The sequence below is a fragment of the Rhynchophorus ferrugineus genome, unplaced genomic scaffold (genome assembly GCF_030347505.1).
Source record: "Rhynchophorus ferrugineus isolate W39M unplaced genomic scaffold, kcgeb_rfMv2 rfM8, whole genome shotgun sequence".
Taxonomy (NCBI): Eukaryota; Metazoa; Arthropoda; class Insecta; order Coleoptera; family Curculionidae; genus Rhynchophorus; species Rhynchophorus ferrugineus.
In genome coordinates, this window is record NW_027472587.1 from 21,476,003 (window position 1) to 21,494,882 (window position 18,880).

Here is an 18,880-nt window from a genome sequence, read left to right on the forward strand (position 1 = left end):
CTAAATAGTTTTAACCTATGGGAATTTTGTTTTATTTATATTATAACAACTAATTTTGTAATAGATTCATATTAGTTTGCTATAATTAAGATACTTTGTTTTTTTTTATTAATAATTCAAGACCAGTTAAGTATTTGGGAATAATCAATATAATATTATTAAAAAAATGGCAATATTTGTTATGCCTTAAATAATATTACAATATGATGCATCATATATAGTAATATTACTATAATTTTATTGTATATTGTTTTCTTGACTGGCTGGATATTATTTCTTGCTCTTTTCATTAAAAATTACTTTAATCTAATTTTTTTCGAATATCTCGATCGTTTTCATCCTTAATATACATTAACTTCCTGTTAAGACAAATTAGCACACATCTCTTGATGTTTTGCTTTTCAATTAGATATATTTTACGAATGTTATACATGCACGTAATAACACTGTATTTAAATAATAAGCTATGCTGTAAAACAGATGATACGAAAAAGAGTGCTATTCTTTGATTTTAGGGCTATTACGGCAACGCCGCAACTCGTAAATGTCAATGCACTTTCGCCAAAACGTCACAGACGTTATCACATGACAAGAACAGCAATGACAACCAGAGATTTTGAAGTCTCGATGTGAGTTTCGTCGAAATACACTAGGTTTGAGGCCGTATCTGTAGTTGTAATCGGCTATTGGAATGTGATGTTTCGCAAGTGATGTGATAATACTCTGTTTAAAGTACCCAGCTCTCTGTTTAATCGCTATAAATACGCTATTAGAATAAATCTAGTGTTTTAGAGTAGGTTTTGTTTTGTAGCAGTTAACACACGCCGCTACGCAGAAACTTGTGCGGTAACGGTGAATTTTCGTTTTGTCCTCTGTTTCAGACCGATGTCTCTGTTATCGTTTTCGAAAAACGTGGACAGGGGTTCCTACGAGAAATTGTCGATAAGAGACAGCGCGCGCTCGCTGAAAAAATATGGATCAACAAGCAGTAAAACTGCTACCAAGGCAGAAAACTACCTTAAACACTTCGTTAGTAATAGCGACACATTGCAGGGAATTGCTTTGAAATATAACGTTACAGTAGGTCGACCAAAAACTCGTACAACCTCTTTCGAATCAACAGCGTTCTTTCAGATCGAACAAATACGAAGAGCGAACAAATTATGGGCCTCCGACAGTTTGTTTTTGAGGGAGTACCTGCTGATTCCCCAACCGGACAACGCGAATGATCTGCTGTCCCCAGTCGAAAACCAATCCACAAGCTCCCAATCGTCTCTGGCCAGCTCCAGCATAGAAAACCTGAACCAGAACCGAATGTCGGTGGGTAGCAGCACCCGGAGCAGTTTCGACGAAGAGAACATCAACGATTTCCTGAACAAAATCGACGCCTCCATCGCCAGCACCAAGGAGGTGGTCAAGAAAGTCACCAACACCAGCGAGTGAGTAATTTATCCTTTTCCAGTAACAGTAATTTGTTGTTTTTTTGCGTTTTCGAAATTCATCAAGGTTAAGAAACAAGGTCACCGTGTAATTAAAAGGATCTTGTTAGATTATGAATAACGCGAGTAAAAAAAAAGAAAAAAGAATGAGCGTCATGATTTTTTCCATTCGGCTTTATTGACATTATTCTAAAACAGCTTGTTGTTAAAGGGATTTAAGGATGGATATATCATTAAGTAAACAAAAATAAAGGTGTATTTACTTATTAGATTTCTTCCCAAGATTTTTTGTGACGACTTTTTATTTATGAACAGTTATATTTTATATAAATACAGGCATGATGCCTAAGAAACTTTAATAAAACAATCAAATAAAAACACGCCAAGAATTCGCATTATAATAATTTAACTCCCTAGTGCTAAAAGTGTGTTAATTCCTTTAAATCAACACGCACTAATCCATCGAATCAATCGGCATTTCCACATATATAATAATTTACCGCGAAATACTAGTTTTCTTTCATAATAATAACAGTTCCTGTGACACGTTCTTTATTTAGTAATTATATGCGAGAATTAAGCAGTATTTTTCATGTTACTTTAGGTTTAATTTAATATACTTTTAATCTCTCCAAACTACACTATAATTTTTATTCTTAAATTACCAGGATTACGATCAGCTTAGTATATCCGCATTTTGATAATATGAGGTAATAAAAAAACATATCAGAGTATTTAACGAGTAGTTATTGGGAATCCGTAAAGCTAATATAAGGAAATAAAAAGGTATTGTATTAATTTAATGGTTTAATTGATTTAGGTAAATAAAGTTTATTCCACACAAAACCCTTAAATACAATTTGGATTGGTCTATAGGGATGTAAAAAGTATCGAAATTTTTTAAAACATCGATACTTTTAATATCAATCTCCCATAATTATATTCTTGAATTACCAGAATTACGAGCAGTTTAGGACATTCGCATTTTGATAATTCGAAGCAATTAAAAACACTTATCAGCGTATTTAACTAGTAGTTAGTCAAAATACGTAAAACTAATATAAGGATATAAAAATGTATATGGTTAATTTAATAATATTCTTGATTTAAGTAAATAAAGTTTATTTCATACAAAACCCTTTATTGACTTGAGAATGCTTGATTAGGTTTGTCAGATGTGGCATAAAGTATCGATATTCAAGAAAATACGAATGTTGATATTTTTAATAATTGAATATTTTGATAATTGTGATAATAATTGAATAAACACAAAAAATTCCTGGTCCGAAAATATCGTTTATTATATTTTTTCGGAATTTGCTATCGATATTTCGTCCGTTATATGAGAGCTTATCATTTCTGTCTTATTTTCGCAATGCCATCTCTGTACGCATTTCTTTTTTGTTCATTTAAATATGTTATCTTCGCTTCTTAACAAATTACACCCACTGGAAGCGACGACTGAGGAAATGTCCGGCATCAGATAGGTGAGTATCAGCAAGGTCATTCCGTTAGTGCACTGTACGGGGTCAGAAGTGAAAAACATTGTTATGGAAGAGCCTTTACTCTTTTAAAAACCATTGATATATTTTTTAAATATTGGGAAATATCGAACTTTCTACAAAAATTCAATACAAGGAGCGTTTTGATTTTTTTGAAAATGTTTTTCGTATCTAACTTTTTCCGCTCCAGTTCACCAAATACATTTTAATGACAAGGGAAGAAATCTCACAACAAATGCTCGATACTCTACTTCAAAAACTCTAGGATGTTTGATATTCTTTTACAACTATCGATATTTTTTCAGCAGCTCTAGTGCCATGCACAATATAGTCTAGAAATATTGTAATTATACTGGCCTATTCTGTTTCTTCTAAGAGATTTTTTTCAGGAGCCGCACAATAGAGAAACAGACTGCCAGCCAAAAGAGCAAATAAAATAAATTAAATAAATGTTTGTCCAAGGTTTAGACGAGGAATGTTGGAAGTTATATAAATAAAGTTTATTCGTTTCTTAAACCTGGTTGATTTTACTTATTTACTCATATTAAGCTGTTTTCATTCTTTTTCATTTTTTATCACAAATTAGTTGGATACAAATTACATACGATATTTTTACTAAAATATCAATAAGTATCTATATGATTCAAATAAAGCGAACATATACAAATTACGATCAAGTGTTTACGTAACAGTAGATATAATAATCTAAACCTCGGATATCCCGGATATTCAAAGAATGTGATTCGGCTTTTTGAGAATTCTTATTGTATAGTTAGCTTAATTATTGTGGACGGTGAAATACGAGTTTACCCGATAATTAACGAATGCGACTCCGTTATCCGGTGTTGTCACTGATTCAATATTTAATTAATGTATGCCACATTATTTTTGTCTCTTCGTAACTAATTTGATGTATACGCTGGAACACGAAGTTACCCGATGTTCAACGAACATGATTCGGCCGCGTTACTATTAATATTAACCGATTATGTAATGTATTATTGTTGTTTTCGCAGATACGGTTCCGAGTTCGAAACCGACCAGAAGAGACGGCCTCAGTCGCGCATCAAGCAGCAACAGTACCAGCAGCAGAACAACAACACAGCGCCCATGAACACGGTAGTGACCGTTCAGCAAGGTAAAAAGGTCCGGACCAGCCTCGAGCTGCACGAACAGCAACAGGACGAGCTGTTTGAGTTGTAGCAGGGTTGGCGCACGTCCGCCCAGATACCTAACTCTATCCCAGTAATGTTTTAAGCGCCGGAGAGCATTAGGGTGTATCCGCCCTCCCCTCTCTGCGTGGGGATTTTCATGTGATTGATATGTTTGTATTATTATTCTTCTGACGGCTGGTTTCCTAGAGACCTCCCGCGTGTAGCACTTACCATATATGTTCAAGACGACCTTTTCTTCTCTCAGTAACGATAAATAACCGATCGAATCACAGTCGGATTTTTCACAGGCGGCGTCCGGAACGGTATTTGAATGGCGATGTTCATTTCTTCATCGGCAGCAAAATGTATTAGGTGTTTTTCTCAAAAATAATGTCGGCTTTTTTAGATCTCAAAATAGAAACAAAACAAAAACGAATGTATTCGTATCATCGAGTGAGGAACATTGAAGTTTTCGACGAATTATCTTAACCCTCTCCAGTTCTGATGATTTCGTTAAGATCATGATGTTTGTTTACCATAAAAAAGTTACTGTAACAATCTGTTAGTTCAACGCCAACTTTGGGAAATGTTGCAGAACTTCATCACTATGGATAGTAATGTGTTAACAATGATTTTTCATTAATACCCTCAATTGTTTTTGTCTCCAGCCTTCTATTACTGAGAATAACATTTGTTGTTCTACGCCTACTGTATTTTTGTTTAGTTTTTCGTATTATTCATTCATTTGTAGATTTTAATAAACATTACTTGACCTATTCATATATATGAATACAGGTGAAACATAGTACTGAAAATTGGGGATTAAATAAAAACCAACATTATTTTTAAAACAATTACATCTTTACATTTATCAATGATTATGGACTTTGAATACTCACCAGATATTAAATATTTAAGTAAACATTGGCAGTTATTGGATTCAATTTTTTGTTTTTTGTTCTCAAATTAACGGTAGCTTTTTTACACTTGTCAAGTATCACTAGTATGTTATTTACGTGTGTCAGTTCAATAGTACAAGTAGCAGGACGGACAGAACGAGTGCCTTAAACGTGCTTAAACGGTTTGTTACCCCATTCAAATACTGTTTCGAGTCGCCATCGCATTGATTTTTGTTTTGTTTTGTTTTCTTTTCAAAGATGATTCGATTTTGTTCCTTTGTAAACGGCGCGATCTCCGCGCCCTGTATATATGTATTTCTAGCTGTGTAATAATGTAAAAAAGATGCAACCTAAAAAGATATAGCTTAATATTTATACATTGTTGGTTCTTTGGGTCGATGTACAGTACAGTCAAGAGAAAATCACCATTTTCCTTTCGTCCCTTTATATATGTACATTTATATTGTTACTAAGTATATATTTTTTTATTTTCTGTTCGAAACTGGTCGACCGTTGCGCCGGAAAAAGGACGACCGACGACGGCCCTTATATACCGCATATACGTTGGAAAATATTGTTTTTTCTCTTTTTTATATATAAAGATATATATATATGTATACAAAAAAAAATAAACAAGATGCAACCGTTCGTCTTTTCATTGTCTCTTCTTCTGTCTTAGGTGGCGCAGAGGAAGACGGGGAGCAGCGCCGGGCCGGCCAGACCACCTACACTTGGCCACAAAAGAAAAAGCTGCACGTGGGGCGGGCTTGGGGGAGCTGGAAAAGCCGGGTCGGCGGCCGCAGCGTCGCGTACGACCGGTTTTGAGCTTTCGCCTCCCCAGTCGCCGTCGTCGTCGCCCTCACCCCCCTCCCCCCCTCTCGAATTTGATATTAATTTATATGATACTCGCATTTAGTCTATGATTTAAGATATTAGAAAAAATAAAACAACCTTCTTTAAAGTGTGTTTAGAAAAAGAAAAAACAGACGATCGGAACTTGTTTTTTTTGCGTTTAGAAGAAGGCTTTTGCTTTTGTGGTCAACTCGTGTAAGTGTGGCTTGCGGTACTAACATATTCTAACAGGGTATTGGACAGTAATTAACACAGTATCGTGAAAAACCTTTAATTCTCGTAATAAATTAGCACATTGGGGCGATGATACGCACAAAAACGCACGGGGTGGTACGAAAGGCACTGAAAGGCTTATCCTAATGTTTTGATTTAAGTTGGTGTGTCGTCAGTGATCGGCAACAGGGCATTCCTGACAACACGGTGATGAGCGATCTCATACAGAATGAATCAAAAACGTCCTGGTACTCATTCAAGGCAATACCAGCTGAATATCAACAGGCTATGATAATTGAATATTATTCTAGCTCTGTCATTGTTACAGTATTCAAATAAAGTATATGTATACGGCCAAACACGAACTCGTCCGATATTCAACGAACGTGATTTGATTACACCAGCACAGTCAGTAGCTCCACATTAAATAAAAGTACCATATACGGTATAAGACGAATTTATCCGGTATTCCACGAACATCGTTGCAGCATTATTATTTAATAACTGACCTGTACGGCGAAACGCGAATTTACCCGATATTTTACGAAGATGATTTAGTTGATTGATTAGTTAAATTACTGTAATCTGCGAAAACGAATTTAGCCGATATTCAACGAGCGATGGTACTGACACTTATCAGGTGATTTTTTCACTAATACTTTTTAATGATGTTAATTTTGAACTTCAAATGAATTTAAAACAGTTCTTTTAAGTTGGATACATTTGTGATATTTGGTTTTCATACTTGAATGTTCATGGAAACTATATTTTGATATAGTTTTACTGCAGGTAAATAGATAGTTTAAAGATATGTTATTAAAAGCAATAAAAAAGTATTACACGTTGAACACGTTTCATTTAATGTTTACACTGCATGATTTAATAATTATCATGAATAATTAACCGACTTAAGTTATCGAGTACTGTCAGTAATCTGCAACAGTGACTTCAGCAATATTATCATACATCTCCACGCTTATTTCCAGTTACTATTATAATCTGGGCATTCTTCATTCATAAACTTCTGTGATACATGTCCCGATATCCGAGATTAATAGAAGATTTTTTTCATATATAAACAGAAGAACTTCTACGGTTTCATTTAATCTGGTAATGGAATCAGTTTTTGGAGACAGCCATCTGTATAACAAGGAATATTTTACTGATGGAGAGAAAATGTAACAATAAAAACGAGATACAAGAAAGATAAAGCAAGAAAAACCAGGGATAGGAGGTGTCCTTAAAACACTAGCACAGAATGGTAAACTACATTTGCCATCTGCCAAAGTGATCGTGGCCCCTACTCTGACTTATATAATTATAATAAAGTTCCTTTTGAAATGTGAGACACACTATTATTTCGCAAGCTTTAGCCATTTCTTAGTCCAAGATCTCTGTGATACATGGTTCTGATAGCTCTAAATGAGAACGGGAGCCATTTTTAGAGTTTTATCATAGATATATAGGTTGTTCAAGGAAATGTTATTGAAATCAATAAAAATATTAAATTTTAAACACGTTTCATTTTTAGTTCACTCTGTATGCATCACTAATAATAATAAATAACATAACAATTTGTTCCCAATTAATATCTCAACAAAACAGCATATTAGATGCGTGAAAAAGCAATCCACATTTTTATGAATTCAAAGGCTGTCTGGTAAACTACTCATAACATATATTTTTCAATTTTTGTTAGTTGTAATTCACCAAAAAATCGTATGATAGATGAATAGCAAAGACTCTTTAGTACTTTATGGCAAAAATAGAAATTCCAAGACTTATGTTTTGATAATAAACATCTTAAATATGTGGACTAATTTTTAGCGCATCTAATGTTTACCTCGACGGTCGCGTTTCATTTGTTTCCGAGGAGATCTGCGATCCTCCGTTCGTTCTTTAGAATGTTCCCTCGGACAACGACGATCTCCTTCTCCTGCTTCCTGATTTCCTGCCGCAAATGTTCCAGTTTCTCCGCCAGCGGCTTGCTGGACTCCATCGTCAACCTGTTCGTTAAAGAAGATGGTCAGGGCAGACACGTACGGTTCCTCAAACTCTTACTTCTTCTGCTTCTCGATTTCCGCGTACAGTTGCTTCTTCGTGTTGGTCCAGGTCTGCAGTTCGTTGTGCATGGCGTCGAGGTCCTCGTGCAGGTAGTTGAGCAGTTTGCCGAGCGGGTTCGCCGTCCTAGTCAGGGATTGGATCAGAGATCTCAGCTGCGTGACCTCTCTGGTGGTGGCGTCCTTGCCTCGCAGCCCTAACGACCGAGAATATGAAGACGCGCGTCGATTCGAGACTTTGGGCGTGTTACCGTCCTGCTCCCAGTCGATTTCCACTCTCCTCTTGGACCCCTCCTCCTGTATCTGCTCGAGGATTTGCTCCACCAGCTGGCCTTTGTTCTCGCTCGAGTTGTTCAGCAGGTCCGCTGGCGTCAGTTCGTTTTCATCATCCTCATCTGGGGCGTTCTAGAAACATGAGGTACATGTAAACAATTAATGTATTAAAGTTTACCAGATTTTCTTTGGAGTAACTTGTAGCACAGACCAAATTTTCACGACTATATAAAAATTAAAAGCCAACACTGTTTACCTCTTGAATAAAAACATAAAATATGCATATTTTTAAGATGAAAGAAACGGAAATCCATATTAAATAGCTTTAAAATTCGTAATATGTTACATAAACAGAAAGCCGGTCATTTTTTGAACCAAAAACGAAAGGAAATAACAAAATTATACTACTATCAGATTCAACACATACATATTTACAATACCTGTCATTTCTATTATCCCGGGATTATTTGAACGTAAAGGACAAGACAAAATGAAAACGGCAAAAAATCGCAATTTAGAAAAGAAGGCTTTGAAATATTGAACGTTCCTTTTTTTTTTATTGTATTATCTCAATACATTTAGAAATTTTTTGTGTGTTAAAATAAAAAAGGAACAAAACAAAATCAAGTGGGCTCTGAAATATTCGGATGTTCCATTGTTTTTTCTTAATATAATCATCCCAATACATTTTTGAATTCTTGCGTGCGGTTAAAAGGTAAATAAATAAATAAAAAACTAAAACAAGTGGACTTTGAAACAATGAATGGAGCATCATAAACATATTTTGTTTTTTTATGTCTTCGCCATAAAATCAATTAAAAAAAAAAACGAAAAAATAATAATAAAAACAGAATCCTAACCTGAATGACTACGGTTTCCTCTTCATCTACGGCATTCTCCACGATAACCTTAATATTGCCCATGGCCACCGGTTCGTTGAGAGGCAGGGCGCTGTCCGGACGAAGCCGAGGGGCCCCGGGACGGGCGCTCGAAGGTCTCACGCTGGGGGGACGCAAGGAGCTGGGGGGACGTTTCAACGCAGCTAAAACATCGCTCTGTTTCGGGCGAAGATACCTTAAGTCAACACTTACCCGAACCCAACGGTTTCATCTCCACCGGACCGCTATCCGGCTCTGGTTTTGGTTTGGCGGACAGAAGCCTATCGCCGCTCTTGGGCCGGGCGGACTTGGGTCTTGTTAGACTCGCGCTGCCGAGTCGGGCGTTGGAGAACACCGGTTGCTCTTCTGGCTTCTGGCTTTCTTCGTCGGTGGGATTATTCTTGCTGGTCGTCGGTGGAGCCTCCTCTTCCAACTGTATACCGGTAGCCTCTTCATTTTGCGGCAATTCGACCACAGGCTCGTTCTTGGTTTCCCCCAGTCGAGGGGAATCCTTTTTTTTATCCTCCTCCGGTTTTGGGGAGTCCTTTTTAACCTCCTCCTTCTTCTGTTTTGGTTTCAAGGTCTTGTTGTCCTTGCCCTTGGTCCTCGTGGACTCTTTAATCCTGTCTGTCGATTTAGGAGTTTCGCCGCCCCCGCTTTTCTTCGTCCTACTCACACTGGCTTCTCTGACTCGTCGTTTTTCTTTACTGGTCTCCTTAACATCGGCCTTTTTGTCTTTTTCCTTATGACCGGCCTTCTTCGCCGGTTTTTCTTTGACTATCTCGCCGGAACTCACTTTCAAGACATACTCGGAGGTGTCTATTTTCTTGTCGATGCATTTCCCGATGGTCTGAAGCAGTAGATTGGTTTCGGCGGGTTCTAGACCGGCTACGATTTTACTGGGTCTCGTTTTTAGTTCAGTCTTCGATATATACTCTAAAAAACGAAGAAAACAACAAACATTTCATAACGAAATAATAATACCTACTGACGGCGTCGATTAACTTGGTCAAGAACGCGATTTTCGCCTCTTTGTCTTTGATATTTTCGTAGATTAATTCATCGTTGTTGAAAAGGCCTTTCAAAAAACCGTGTTCTTTAATGACGACCTTAATAATGTCGTGTAGAAAACGGAACGGAGGTTTGGATAGTAATTTTTCCGTTAACGCCGGTTTTTTCACGTATTTACCCAGGTATTTTTGCGTTTTTGTTATAATATCTGGGTTTATGTTTGACATCCTTTCAAACTTTGCTAAATAATTGTTGACATGACGGTTACCATGGTAATTACCTACATAAGATGGTAATAACCTACTTCAAAATTATCAATATTAATGTATTCATACAGTAATAAAAGAGAGCAATTTTTAAATAACAGACAATCATATTATCTACATTTTATAAATTTAAGATTCAAATATTTTCAAATTACGCGCCAATTTTGCGGATATGACGTCTGACAGGGAGCATGCGTAGGCCCTCTTTAGACGAGACCGCCTAAACTAGGCTGCCATTTTGTGAATTTGTCAACTCGGTTGTCAAACTTTAGGGGCGTAAAAGAGCATATTAGTAGTATTTTCGATTCCTGTATTCTGTATTGCGTGATGATACCAACGCATTGTCGGTTATATAAATTCATAGCATTTTAGCAATTACCAGGGACTAGTTTCGAATAGTAATTGTTATAAAGCGGTAAGTCGTTTCTGATATAATGAAATAGTTATGCTCTCATATCAACAAGCCTGCAAAACAAGTCATCCACCTTACAAGGGGCAAAAAAGTAAACACATCCTAACCGTACATTATTTAGTCAAAACAGCAAAGAATCTAGTTTTGAACTATTTTGAAGTCTTTACCATTACTTTACGAAGAGTTACAATGTTTGGTAAATTAGATGTTTTTGTGTGTCGTAGACAAAATGGACGCTGTAGTGAAGAAAGAACACGGCGAGGTTCAAACAAAAACGGAAGATACCGTTGTTTTAACTAATCTACCTAACGCACAGAAAGTCAGTTCAGAACAAAATGGTTCGTATCTATTGAAAAATTATGTGGAAAATGCGGGGACCGCTTTACAATTGACGTCTAACTGTGAAGACGGTGAATACACATATATAATCGAGTAAGTGATTAATCTGTTCATTTAAAAACAATGTTATTTCAAGGATCTTTTAAGGAACCCCGGAGATTTTGAGGGAACGGAATTTGAACTTGCAGATGGAGAACACTATATAATCGAAGAGTATCAGCCAGAATATGATGAATCACAAGAAAAAGAGTATGAAACTTTTTATATTGAACATGTGGATTCCTCACCTGACGGTAAAACAATTTAATTGGGTTTTTACCAAGTTTAATATCATAATTTTCAAGAAGTGGAAGAAGTGTTCACAATATCTGGAGAAGGTACCGAGAGAACCGAGCAGGATGTTGAGTATTTAGAGACTGAGGAAGACAGTGAACCAGCACATGAGAAGCATAAAGAGACCCACCAAGTAAAAGAAGAAATCCTTACCATAAAACAAGAGGATGATCCACTTGAGGACACTGAACAGAACGAGAGTAATTTTGAGGAAGCAGAGGGTGAAAATGGTAATAATAATGATAATGATGATAACGATGATGATGATGGTAAAGAGTTGGTGATGTATGAGTGCAGTATTTGTGGAAAAGGTTTCAGGACTCATACGGTAAGTTGTTACTCTATTGTGTTTGGTTTGTGAGCTATAGTTTTACTTTTTAGGGAGTGAAAAGGCATTTAACTGTCACCCATTGGAAACATGATGAAGCCGGGAAACAAAATAAGGAAAATAATGATGTTCTGGCATTTTCCTTATGTCCCTGCTGTGGGGAACCATCTGATTCTGCTCATACAGTGAGTGTTTATAAAAATACATAATTTATGAGTGTTATTGATTGGTGTTTGTTTTTAGTTGGGTGATTTTAAATGCGAACAGTGCGACAAGCTTTTCATACAGCAAAATTCTTTGGACAGACATGTTAGTGTTGATCATCCAGTTGGTACAGAGTATATTTGCTACGAGTGTAAAAAACTCTACAAGAGTGAGTATAATAGCTATGTTAAAATCCTCTAACTTTTTTAAATGGACATTCCAGCCAGGGATCTGTTAATCGATCACATGCGTATACATCCCATCAAGTCTGTAAAGTGCGATGGTTGTGGACGAGATTTCTCTCGAAAGTACCACCTGGAAAGGCACATTTTGCAAACTGGTTGTACCGGAGTGCCTTGTGCTGTTTATAATTGTCGAGTAAGTTATTTCTTTTGGTGTTTTTAATATATTGTATACGATTCATATGGTGTAGTAACATGTTCAATACTTTTTTTGATAGGTGTGTGGAAAAAGCTATGCTCGCAAGGATAATTTGGCGGAACATCTCAAAGGACACGCAGGCATCGCGAATAAAATGAAAAAGAAGTTCCTTTGCGAGTTTTGCATGAAGGAATTCAATGGCATGGGACAATTAAATATTCACGTCAGAACCCATACAGGTGAGTCTGTTTTATTTATTCATATTGTTCAAAGACTTACATGAAATTATTATTGAACAGGTGAAAAACCATATGCCTGCGACATATGCGAAAAGAGGTTTCCGTCGACGGGCGCCATGAAGAAACACAGACGTATGCACACCGGGGAGAAACCTTACACCTGCCAGACCGTAAGCACATGTTTTTCGTTTTAAACCCTCCTATATTATTCGTTTTTCCTCTTTCGAAAAAGTGCGGCAAGAAATTCGCGGCCAAAGAGACTCTCAACCGACACTGGAGGACACATACGGGCGAGAAACCGCACCAGTGCCAATACTGCGGCAAAGTAAGTCAAAACTCCAGATCGCCGTATCAATCACCCACTCATTCATCACTTTCCAGTCTTTCATACAAGCTTCCCAGTTGCGAGCTCACGTCTTCCATCACACCGGCGAGACGGCCTACACTTGTCCTCACTGTAATAGGGCGTTTACACGAAAACTGCGTCTTACCACCCACATTAAGTTCATGCACGAGGGAGCCGAGCCCATAACGTGTCCGCATAGCGATTGTACCAAGACGTTTTTCAGAAAAGAGGACCTTCAACGACACTGGCTTACGCACACCGGAGAAAAACGTACGTATCTTTACCAACCGCGACGTCAAACCATGATCATGTTCAACTGTTTAAAATTTCCCGTGGCGCCCTCTGTTCTAGTCGTCGTTTTTGGTTGATTTAGAATTTGTCATAGTTACGTTGCCTAGTAACTGTCACCTTGACAATTGAAAGAACAAAAATGATCGACGCCAATTAAATTGTTTTATTCTGCATATCTTATAGTTTTTTTTCGGTTGATATTAGTTAAAATGTTTTTGACTATTTTCCTATTAATCAATTTAAGAGTCAGGCACGGCATAGTATTAAAGAATTTACCTAGTATTTAAATAATGATATCTAAATAATATATAAATCCATCTAAAATCAGAATGGAATTTTAAGGTAAATAAAAGATTGCCAAATATTTATTTTTATAGGATTTTTAATATACTTGGATGGATAACAATTTTTTGTAATTCAATTGAGGAAGAATTATTAGCATTATATATAGGATATTTTCGTAGCGGACGTATTTAGCCGTTTGATATATTTTTTTGTTTTTTTTTCAGCACACGAATGCGACGTCTGTCATAAGTCATTCGCCGTCAAGTCATCCTTGAGGATACACAAGCTGACACATCGGACCGAGGCTCCTGTACGTTGTGAAGTATGTTGCAGGGCCTTTATCAGACAGGACTGTTTAATGCGGCACATGAGGTCGAAGCATCGGTACGTTTTCCCGCCGTTTCCCTACCAGATAAATTTGACGTTTTTTATTTTGCAGAGACGTATTGGAGGATATCCTGGCCAATGCAGAGAAGAAACGTATCCAACAACAGCTGTTGAGGACGGTTTCCAACAACGATCAAAAAGAGTCGTTAAAGGACACGATCGTTTGGAACGAATTGACGTTAACGGGTGAGTGGTTCTAATAGTGAAATAACGGGATCCGTGAGCTTTTTTGTCTGTGCTAGAATCGATCAAGGAACTGTTAACGCTATTGGTAGACGAGGACTGCCTCTTGGAGTTCGGTCATCCCGAGGCGCCAGTAGATAAGGTCCTCGAGGCGGTCATCAAGAGATGCGGTCATTCGCCCGCATCGGACGTCGATTTCGATTATATAGGGAAACTGCGCCAGAACGCCAAGCTTCTGTTCACGGTTCGTGATTGCAGCATTGCCTATTTCGGTCCAACCACTGACCAAACTCTGTTTTAGGTGGTAATCGATGACGAACCAGTCAAAGAAATGCTTAACAAAAAGACCGTGGACGAAGTGATAGTGCACGTGCTGAAACTGGCCAGGAAGCAGTCTTCCAACGAGGAGGGGCAGGAGGGCGCTGAAGAAAAGCCCCAGGAGCTCCCGGAGGACGAGGACGCAGACGATCCCATGGAAGCGGAAGATGACGACGAGGAGGAGGAAATGTACTCCAGCAACTGAATTGGGTTTATCTGCAGGTAGTGATGATGATAACTTTGGGCACTGTTACGGTATATATTTTAATAAAGATTGTTTTTTGTTTGCTATGACGTTTTGTTTTATTTTTTTCCTTCTTAATTTGTTTTTAAACTTAGTTATTGAATCGTTACTAGTCGTTGCTGACTAACCTACAATTTGTCTTTACATTAACCTAAATCTAGAAGGATCCATCGGCTCCTCGTAGTCTCTGGTATAATACATTACTATGATATGTTCCTATATTTTAAGCGGTTTAATATCGTAAAATAATCGTTTAATACTAAATACTGTCGTATATCAAGATATTTTAGAGAAAAATTGAGTGTATTATATTAAAAATTTGACATGGCGCCATCTATGTAAGTTAATTCAAACAATCACAAATGAAGCTTTATGTTTAGTTGGTTTTGGCGAAACGATGTTCAGTTTTTTCACGGAGCGAGGGATGTTGGAATATTTAATAAAAACAAAATTCTGTTTGGTATGATGTTTTTTAAATAATTTTTTCGTTTTAATATTACAAGATAATAGATTAATACTGAAAAATAAAACAATAACTTAAAGAGAGATTAACGACTGGCTGTACAGGGCGATCCGTTTCATTCGGCGGTCTTGGTCACCGCCTCCTGCGACTGTCCGGCTCCGGTCAGGCCTCTGATCGACAGGTCGTACACGACCTCCTCGATTTTCTTCACGTCGTACTTCAGCACGTCGAAACGTTTACGCAGTGAGTCGTTTTTCAAGTTCAACAAACGAAAGCCGGCGTTCAATTCCGCTACGAATTTGGAAATTTGTAACGGCCTCGAGTAGTCGCCCAGTATAACTGAGTTTATGGCGAATCGTGACTGAAAATTAACAAAAAAAAAACCTATTAGGGCTACAAACACAAATAGAAAAGCTAGGCGGTGTTACGTGATGTCACTTCTCTATAAACAAACCTGCTTTTAACTGATTAATAAATATATTCCCCATATGTAAATACAATTTGCACAATTTGGCAATATGCGAACTAATAAACAAAAAGCAATAAAAAAGATTAGTATATTTTGGTGGTTGCGCAACATCGCGAAATCGTTAGGTTTTCTTTGAATAGTTTCAAACAGACGCAGATATTGTCAAAAGTTGCAGGAAACACATGCTATTTGAATAAGTTCACATATAAGTGACGTAATCCATCTTGGTTTCAATTTATCAGGGTGGGTTGTATTTGGTAGTTTTATTTTGCTAAAGAAATTATCAATCTAGACCTAAATAAGAAAATAAATATTTTTTTCTGAATCTGTTAATTTTATTTCATTTGCTAAATGCAGTGTTTTCTGGAAATATTAAAAAGTCGATATTTTAAATTCCTAACGTTGCCAGATTATTTGAGTTGTATTTACATATGGGGAATATATTCAAACACATTTACAATGACCTGTAGCTGTGCAAAGAAGATAGAAATAGACTGGCAACAAGAGGTACCGCCTAATTATAAAAATAAGCACTTCTGCTAATTAGTCATCACGTCTACTACTAAACTTACAAGTTCCGATGCCAAATTCAGCAGGCCCATGAGATAGTCTTCCAGATCCAGGTGGATATTGTCTTTTTTGTGTACTAAAACGTTTATGAATAATTGCCGTTCATTTCGAGAAAATAAATGTATGTACCTCCCAGTATTTGCTCAGTAGTAGTCCGGTCAATCAGCGTTCCTTTCTCTATAAACACTATGAGACTCGCGAGGAAGCATAACCTCTGAGTGGTGTATCGCCAGTGATCGTTGTATCGATAATATTGGCCGGCAGGAATTATTTTATCCAAAGCGTCATAGCCCTTTCTGATTTCCTCAAATAATTCTCTTGATTTTAGTATAGAATTGTGAACTAAAACGATAATAAACTACGGTTAATAAATAATATCTTTAAATAGTATCTTAAACAAATACTTTTTTCACAGTCAATTTCACTGTGTATCACTTGCAAAGAAATGACTATCTCTCTCAAAGACCTCTCAATATCTTTCATGATCGTCCTTATTTCCTAAAATGCATTATTATTATCATATATAAAAACTCAATAAATAAACAGTACATACATCTCTGACATCTTGTTCCGCATTGATATGTTCTTGAAACGGGCTAAATATATCGGTAATAACTTTGTTACAATAAGCCATTGTAAGAAAAAATGCAAATTAATGATTAAACTCAAAAACACCAACTAAACATCGGCATAAAATTAACCTCGATATACCTGTAGAACTAGTTGTCAGTTTTTTTACGACTAAATCTAATTGTGATACTTAGTCCAAGTTATCTTTAATATGACCCGAAATAAACGTTTAAGTTTTTTAAAAATGTGGTAAATATTATTAAAATATGTGACTGATATAAAATGGTTAGTGACTCGTTGAGTATGGATGGTTGCCTATATTTGATTAATAAATTGTACTTAATTTTATTCTGTAACAGAAAACATAATGAACTCTATAAATATAAACTATATAATATATTCTTAATGTACTATATATATATATATATATATATATATATATATATATATATACATTAAATGTTATTAATTGATAATGAAAAATGTTTAGTGGTACCTGCTGTCTGTATTTAAAGTTGCATAATCGTAAGAAAGGTTTTGTCAGATTTTATTAAAAATTATGGAATTTAAATTGAGCCGTTGAATAAAAGGATATAAGTTAACCTCAACTAGGCTATGTCTGATATCGAACAGCACAGACAAAGCCTAGGAGAGGCTAGCTCTTGGCCTTTGTCGTTACATATAGGTCCAGAGAGAAAGGTAGTTAGTTACCTTGGCAGGTGTACGCGGGAAGCGGTCGATGGTGAACCCCCAATCGAAGCTATTTTTACGTCGACCGAAACGCTTACCTAATTCGCCGTCGGTCCGAGGTGCCTCTTTTCGCCCCTGCGGTCGCGATAGCCTGCTCTAACGTTTCCTGCTTACGGAGCATCCGTTTGCGAGGTCCGTCGCTTAAGTGATTCGAATTAAATGAGGGGGGTCTGGCCCTGGAGCGTTAGAAAAAATGCATTTTGCAAATACCGGTTGAAGACGAGCTTTTCAATGGCGCTTTCAGAATTCTTGGTGAAGGCGAAGGTCATCGTTGAGACCTTGCAAGGCGCCAATACCAGTGCCGTAGACCATCATGTTTATTAATAAAGCGGGGATTTTTGCGGTTTGACAGATGATCGTCAGACGTAACACCACCCTTTCGTGGTCGCTACGTGCGTACTCGAATAACAATTTCATCCGGTAATATGAATATTATGTCGTCTTCTTTTGTTTTTTCTTTGTACATCCGTATAACCCTACTGACGTTGATCGTTAAATGACAGTGACATAAAAAATATTCCTTTTTCTTTTCAATTTTTTGTTCCGATCATATATTAATATAAAAAACAAAGTCTTCAAAGTCTTTACTTGAAAATGTTGCTTTTTACTATTCGATTTTCATGTAACCGTGCTCCTGTTTGTCTGTCATATGTATGTTGGTTAGCATACATTAATTTTAAATGATGGTCACTTGATCATCCTTCATTATATCAACGTGACAGAAATAGTTAAATAAAACCAATAGTGAGCCAAGACTTTCTAGATTCAATTTGCCAGTATAATGTGTCGTGTCTTATAACGAATTTTAACAAGATTTATTGTACCTTTTCGGCGACAAAAGCATAAATAAATAACGTTGTAAATAAATGGTTTAAAACGAAACGTAAGTCAACCCTTTTTTTTTCGGGACGACTTTTTTTGTATAGACAGTGACCCAAATGACGGGACAAAAGGATATTTTGAAAGATACCGGGGGGATGCGATTAAAAGCGACGGGCGCTACGCCACTGGGCCGAAGATCGCGCTGGCTCGACAACAAGTCGATTATTTTAGACCGTATCTGTTTCTGCATTCTTAAAAATAAATAAAAAATAGATTAACAATAAAATAGTCGTGACGTAATGCGGCGGCTGGCGGATTTGCATCGTGGTGGCCGTTGCATCGGGCCCCGCGTACATTGCAAATGGCGACCGAAGAACGAGATCATTTGGTGGCTGATAT

The 18,880-nt window shown here is 36.9% G+C and overlaps 4 protein-coding genes across 11 annotated transcripts; 2 read left to right on the forward strand and 2 right to left on the reverse strand.

The window, feature by feature from the left end:
• Positions 1-467: 467 nt before the first annotated feature.
• red (LysM peptidoglycan-binding domain-containing protein red) lies at positions 468-5,955 on the forward strand. 6 transcript variants are annotated; one of them, XM_076412977.1, is made up of 5 exons: positions 469-629; positions 882-1,080; positions 1,135-1,439; positions 3,958-4,079; positions 5,674-5,955. In XM_076412977.1, the coding sequence occupies exons 1-5, from the start codon at positions 481-483 to the stop codon at positions 5,817-5,819; spliced, it is 921 nt and encodes a 306-aa protein (XP_076269092.1). In that variant the 5' UTR covers positions 469-480; the 3' UTR covers positions 5,820-5,955. The 6 variants fall into 6 exon arrangements, with proteins under 6 accessions (XP_076269096.1, XP_076269092.1, XP_076269093.1 ...); XM_076412980.1 differs by having other exon boundaries at positions 572-793; XM_076412981.1 differs by lacking the exons at positions 3,958-4,079; positions 5,674-5,955 and adding an exon at positions 3,331-3,457 and having other exon boundaries at positions 468-629.
• A 148-nt stretch (positions 5,956-6,103) lies between these two features.
• On the reverse strand, positions 6,104-12,930 carry IFT54 (Intraflagellar transport 54). Of its 2 annotated transcripts, none has more exons than XM_076412946.1 (6): positions 10,259-10,773; positions 9,484-10,206; positions 9,253-9,434; positions 8,371-8,524; positions 8,121-8,316; positions 6,104-8,065 (listed from the first exon to the last, which is right to left on the reverse strand). In XM_076412946.1, the coding sequence occupies exons 1-6, from the start codon at positions 10,506-10,508 to the stop codon at positions 7,918-7,920; spliced, it is 1,653 nt and encodes a 550-aa protein (XP_076269061.1). In that variant the 5' UTR covers positions 10,509-10,773; the 3' UTR covers positions 6,104-7,917. The 2 variants fall into 2 exon arrangements, with proteins under 2 accessions (XP_076269061.1, XP_076269062.1); XM_076412947.1 differs by adding an exon at positions 12,824-12,930 and having other exon boundaries at positions 7,774-8,065; positions 8,121-8,524; positions 10,259-10,561.
• On the forward strand, positions 10,750-14,884 carry LOC143201701 (uncharacterized). 2 transcript variants are annotated; one of them, XM_076412922.1, is made up of 15 exons: positions 10,750-10,962; positions 11,184-11,391; positions 11,446-11,591; positions 11,643-11,959; positions 12,013-12,144; positions 12,203-12,332; positions 12,387-12,541; positions 12,624-12,783; positions 12,844-12,953; positions 13,016-13,108; positions 13,165-13,399; positions 13,930-14,089; positions 14,145-14,278; positions 14,335-14,519; positions 14,577-14,884. In XM_076412922.1, the coding sequence occupies exons 2-15, from the start codon at positions 11,189-11,191 to the stop codon at positions 14,796-14,798; spliced, it is 2,382 nt and encodes a 793-aa protein (XP_076269037.1). In that variant the 5' UTR covers positions 10,750-10,962; positions 11,184-11,188; the 3' UTR covers positions 14,799-14,884. The 2 variants fall into 2 exon arrangements, with proteins under 2 accessions (XP_076269037.1, XP_076269038.1); XM_076412923.1 differs by having other exon boundaries at positions 11,646-11,959.
• Positions 14,885-15,288: 404 nt separating this feature from the next.
• trsn (translin) lies at positions 15,289-17,215 on the reverse strand. Its single transcript, XM_076413024.1, has 5 exons — positions 16,893-17,215; positions 16,744-16,837; positions 16,469-16,681; positions 16,342-16,415; positions 15,289-15,661 (listed from the first exon to the last, which is right to left on the reverse strand). The coding sequence occupies exons 1-5, from the start codon at positions 16,971-16,973 to the stop codon at positions 15,416-15,418; spliced, it is 708 nt and encodes a 235-aa protein (XP_076269139.1). The 5' UTR covers positions 16,974-17,215; the 3' UTR covers positions 15,289-15,415.
• Positions 17,216-18,880: the final 1,665 nt, after the last annotated feature.

What these genes read in the sequence shown, in the direction of transcription:
- red (XM_076412977.1), top strand. Translation starts at nt 481, where the DNA reads ATGATACGAAAAAGAGTGCTATTCTTTGATTTTAGGGCTATTACGGCA. An exon ending in AGAGATTTTGAAGTCTCGAT is followed by an intron (nt 630 to 881) that starts GTGAGTTTCGTC and finishes CCTCTGTTTCAG; the next exon opens with ACCGATGTCTCTGTTATCGT. An exon ending in AAAGTCACCAACACCAGCGA is followed by an intron (nt 1,440 to 3,957) that starts GTGAGTAATTTA and finishes TTGTTTTCGCAG; the next exon opens with ATACGGTTCCGAGTTCGAAA.
- IFT54 (XM_076412947.1), bottom strand. Translation starts at nt 10,508, where the DNA reads ATGTCAAACATAAACCCAGATATTATAACAAAAACGCAAAAATACCTG. An exon ending in CAAGTTAATCGACGCCGTCA is followed by an intron (nt 10,207 to 10,258) that starts GTAGGTATTATT and finishes TTCGTTTTTTAG; the next exon opens with AGTATATATCGAAGACTGAA. An exon ending in AGGAAACCGTAGTCATTCAG is followed by an intron (nt 8,525 to 9,252) that starts GTTAGGATTCTG and finishes TCATGTTTCTAG; the next exon opens with AACGCCCCAGATGAGGATGA.
- LOC143201701 (XM_076412922.1), top strand. Translation starts at nt 11,189, where the DNA reads ATGGACGCTGTAGTGAAGAAAGAACACGGCGAGGTTCAAACAAAAACG. An exon ending in AGTGCCAATACTGCGGCAAA is followed by an intron (nt 13,109 to 13,164) that starts GTAAGTCAAAAC and finishes ATCACTTTCCAG; the next exon opens with TCTTTCATACAAGCTTCCCA. An exon ending in GAACGAATTGACGTTAACGG is followed by an intron (nt 14,279 to 14,334) that starts GTGAGTGGTTCT and finishes TGTCTGTGCTAG; the next exon opens with AATCGATCAAGGAACTGTTA.
- trsn (XM_076413024.1), bottom strand. Translation starts at nt 16,973, where the DNA reads ATGGCTTATTGTAACAAAGTTATTACCGATATATTTAGCCCGTTTCAA. An exon ending in TGAAATTGACTGTGAAAAAA is followed by an intron (nt 16,682 to 16,743) that starts GTATTTGTTTAA and finishes TTATCGTTTTAG; the next exon opens with TTCACAATTCTATACTAAAA. An exon ending in TACTGAGCAAATACTGGGAG is followed by an intron (nt 16,416 to 16,468) that starts GTACATACATTT and finishes TAAACGTTTTAG; the next exon opens with TACACAAAAAAGACAATATC.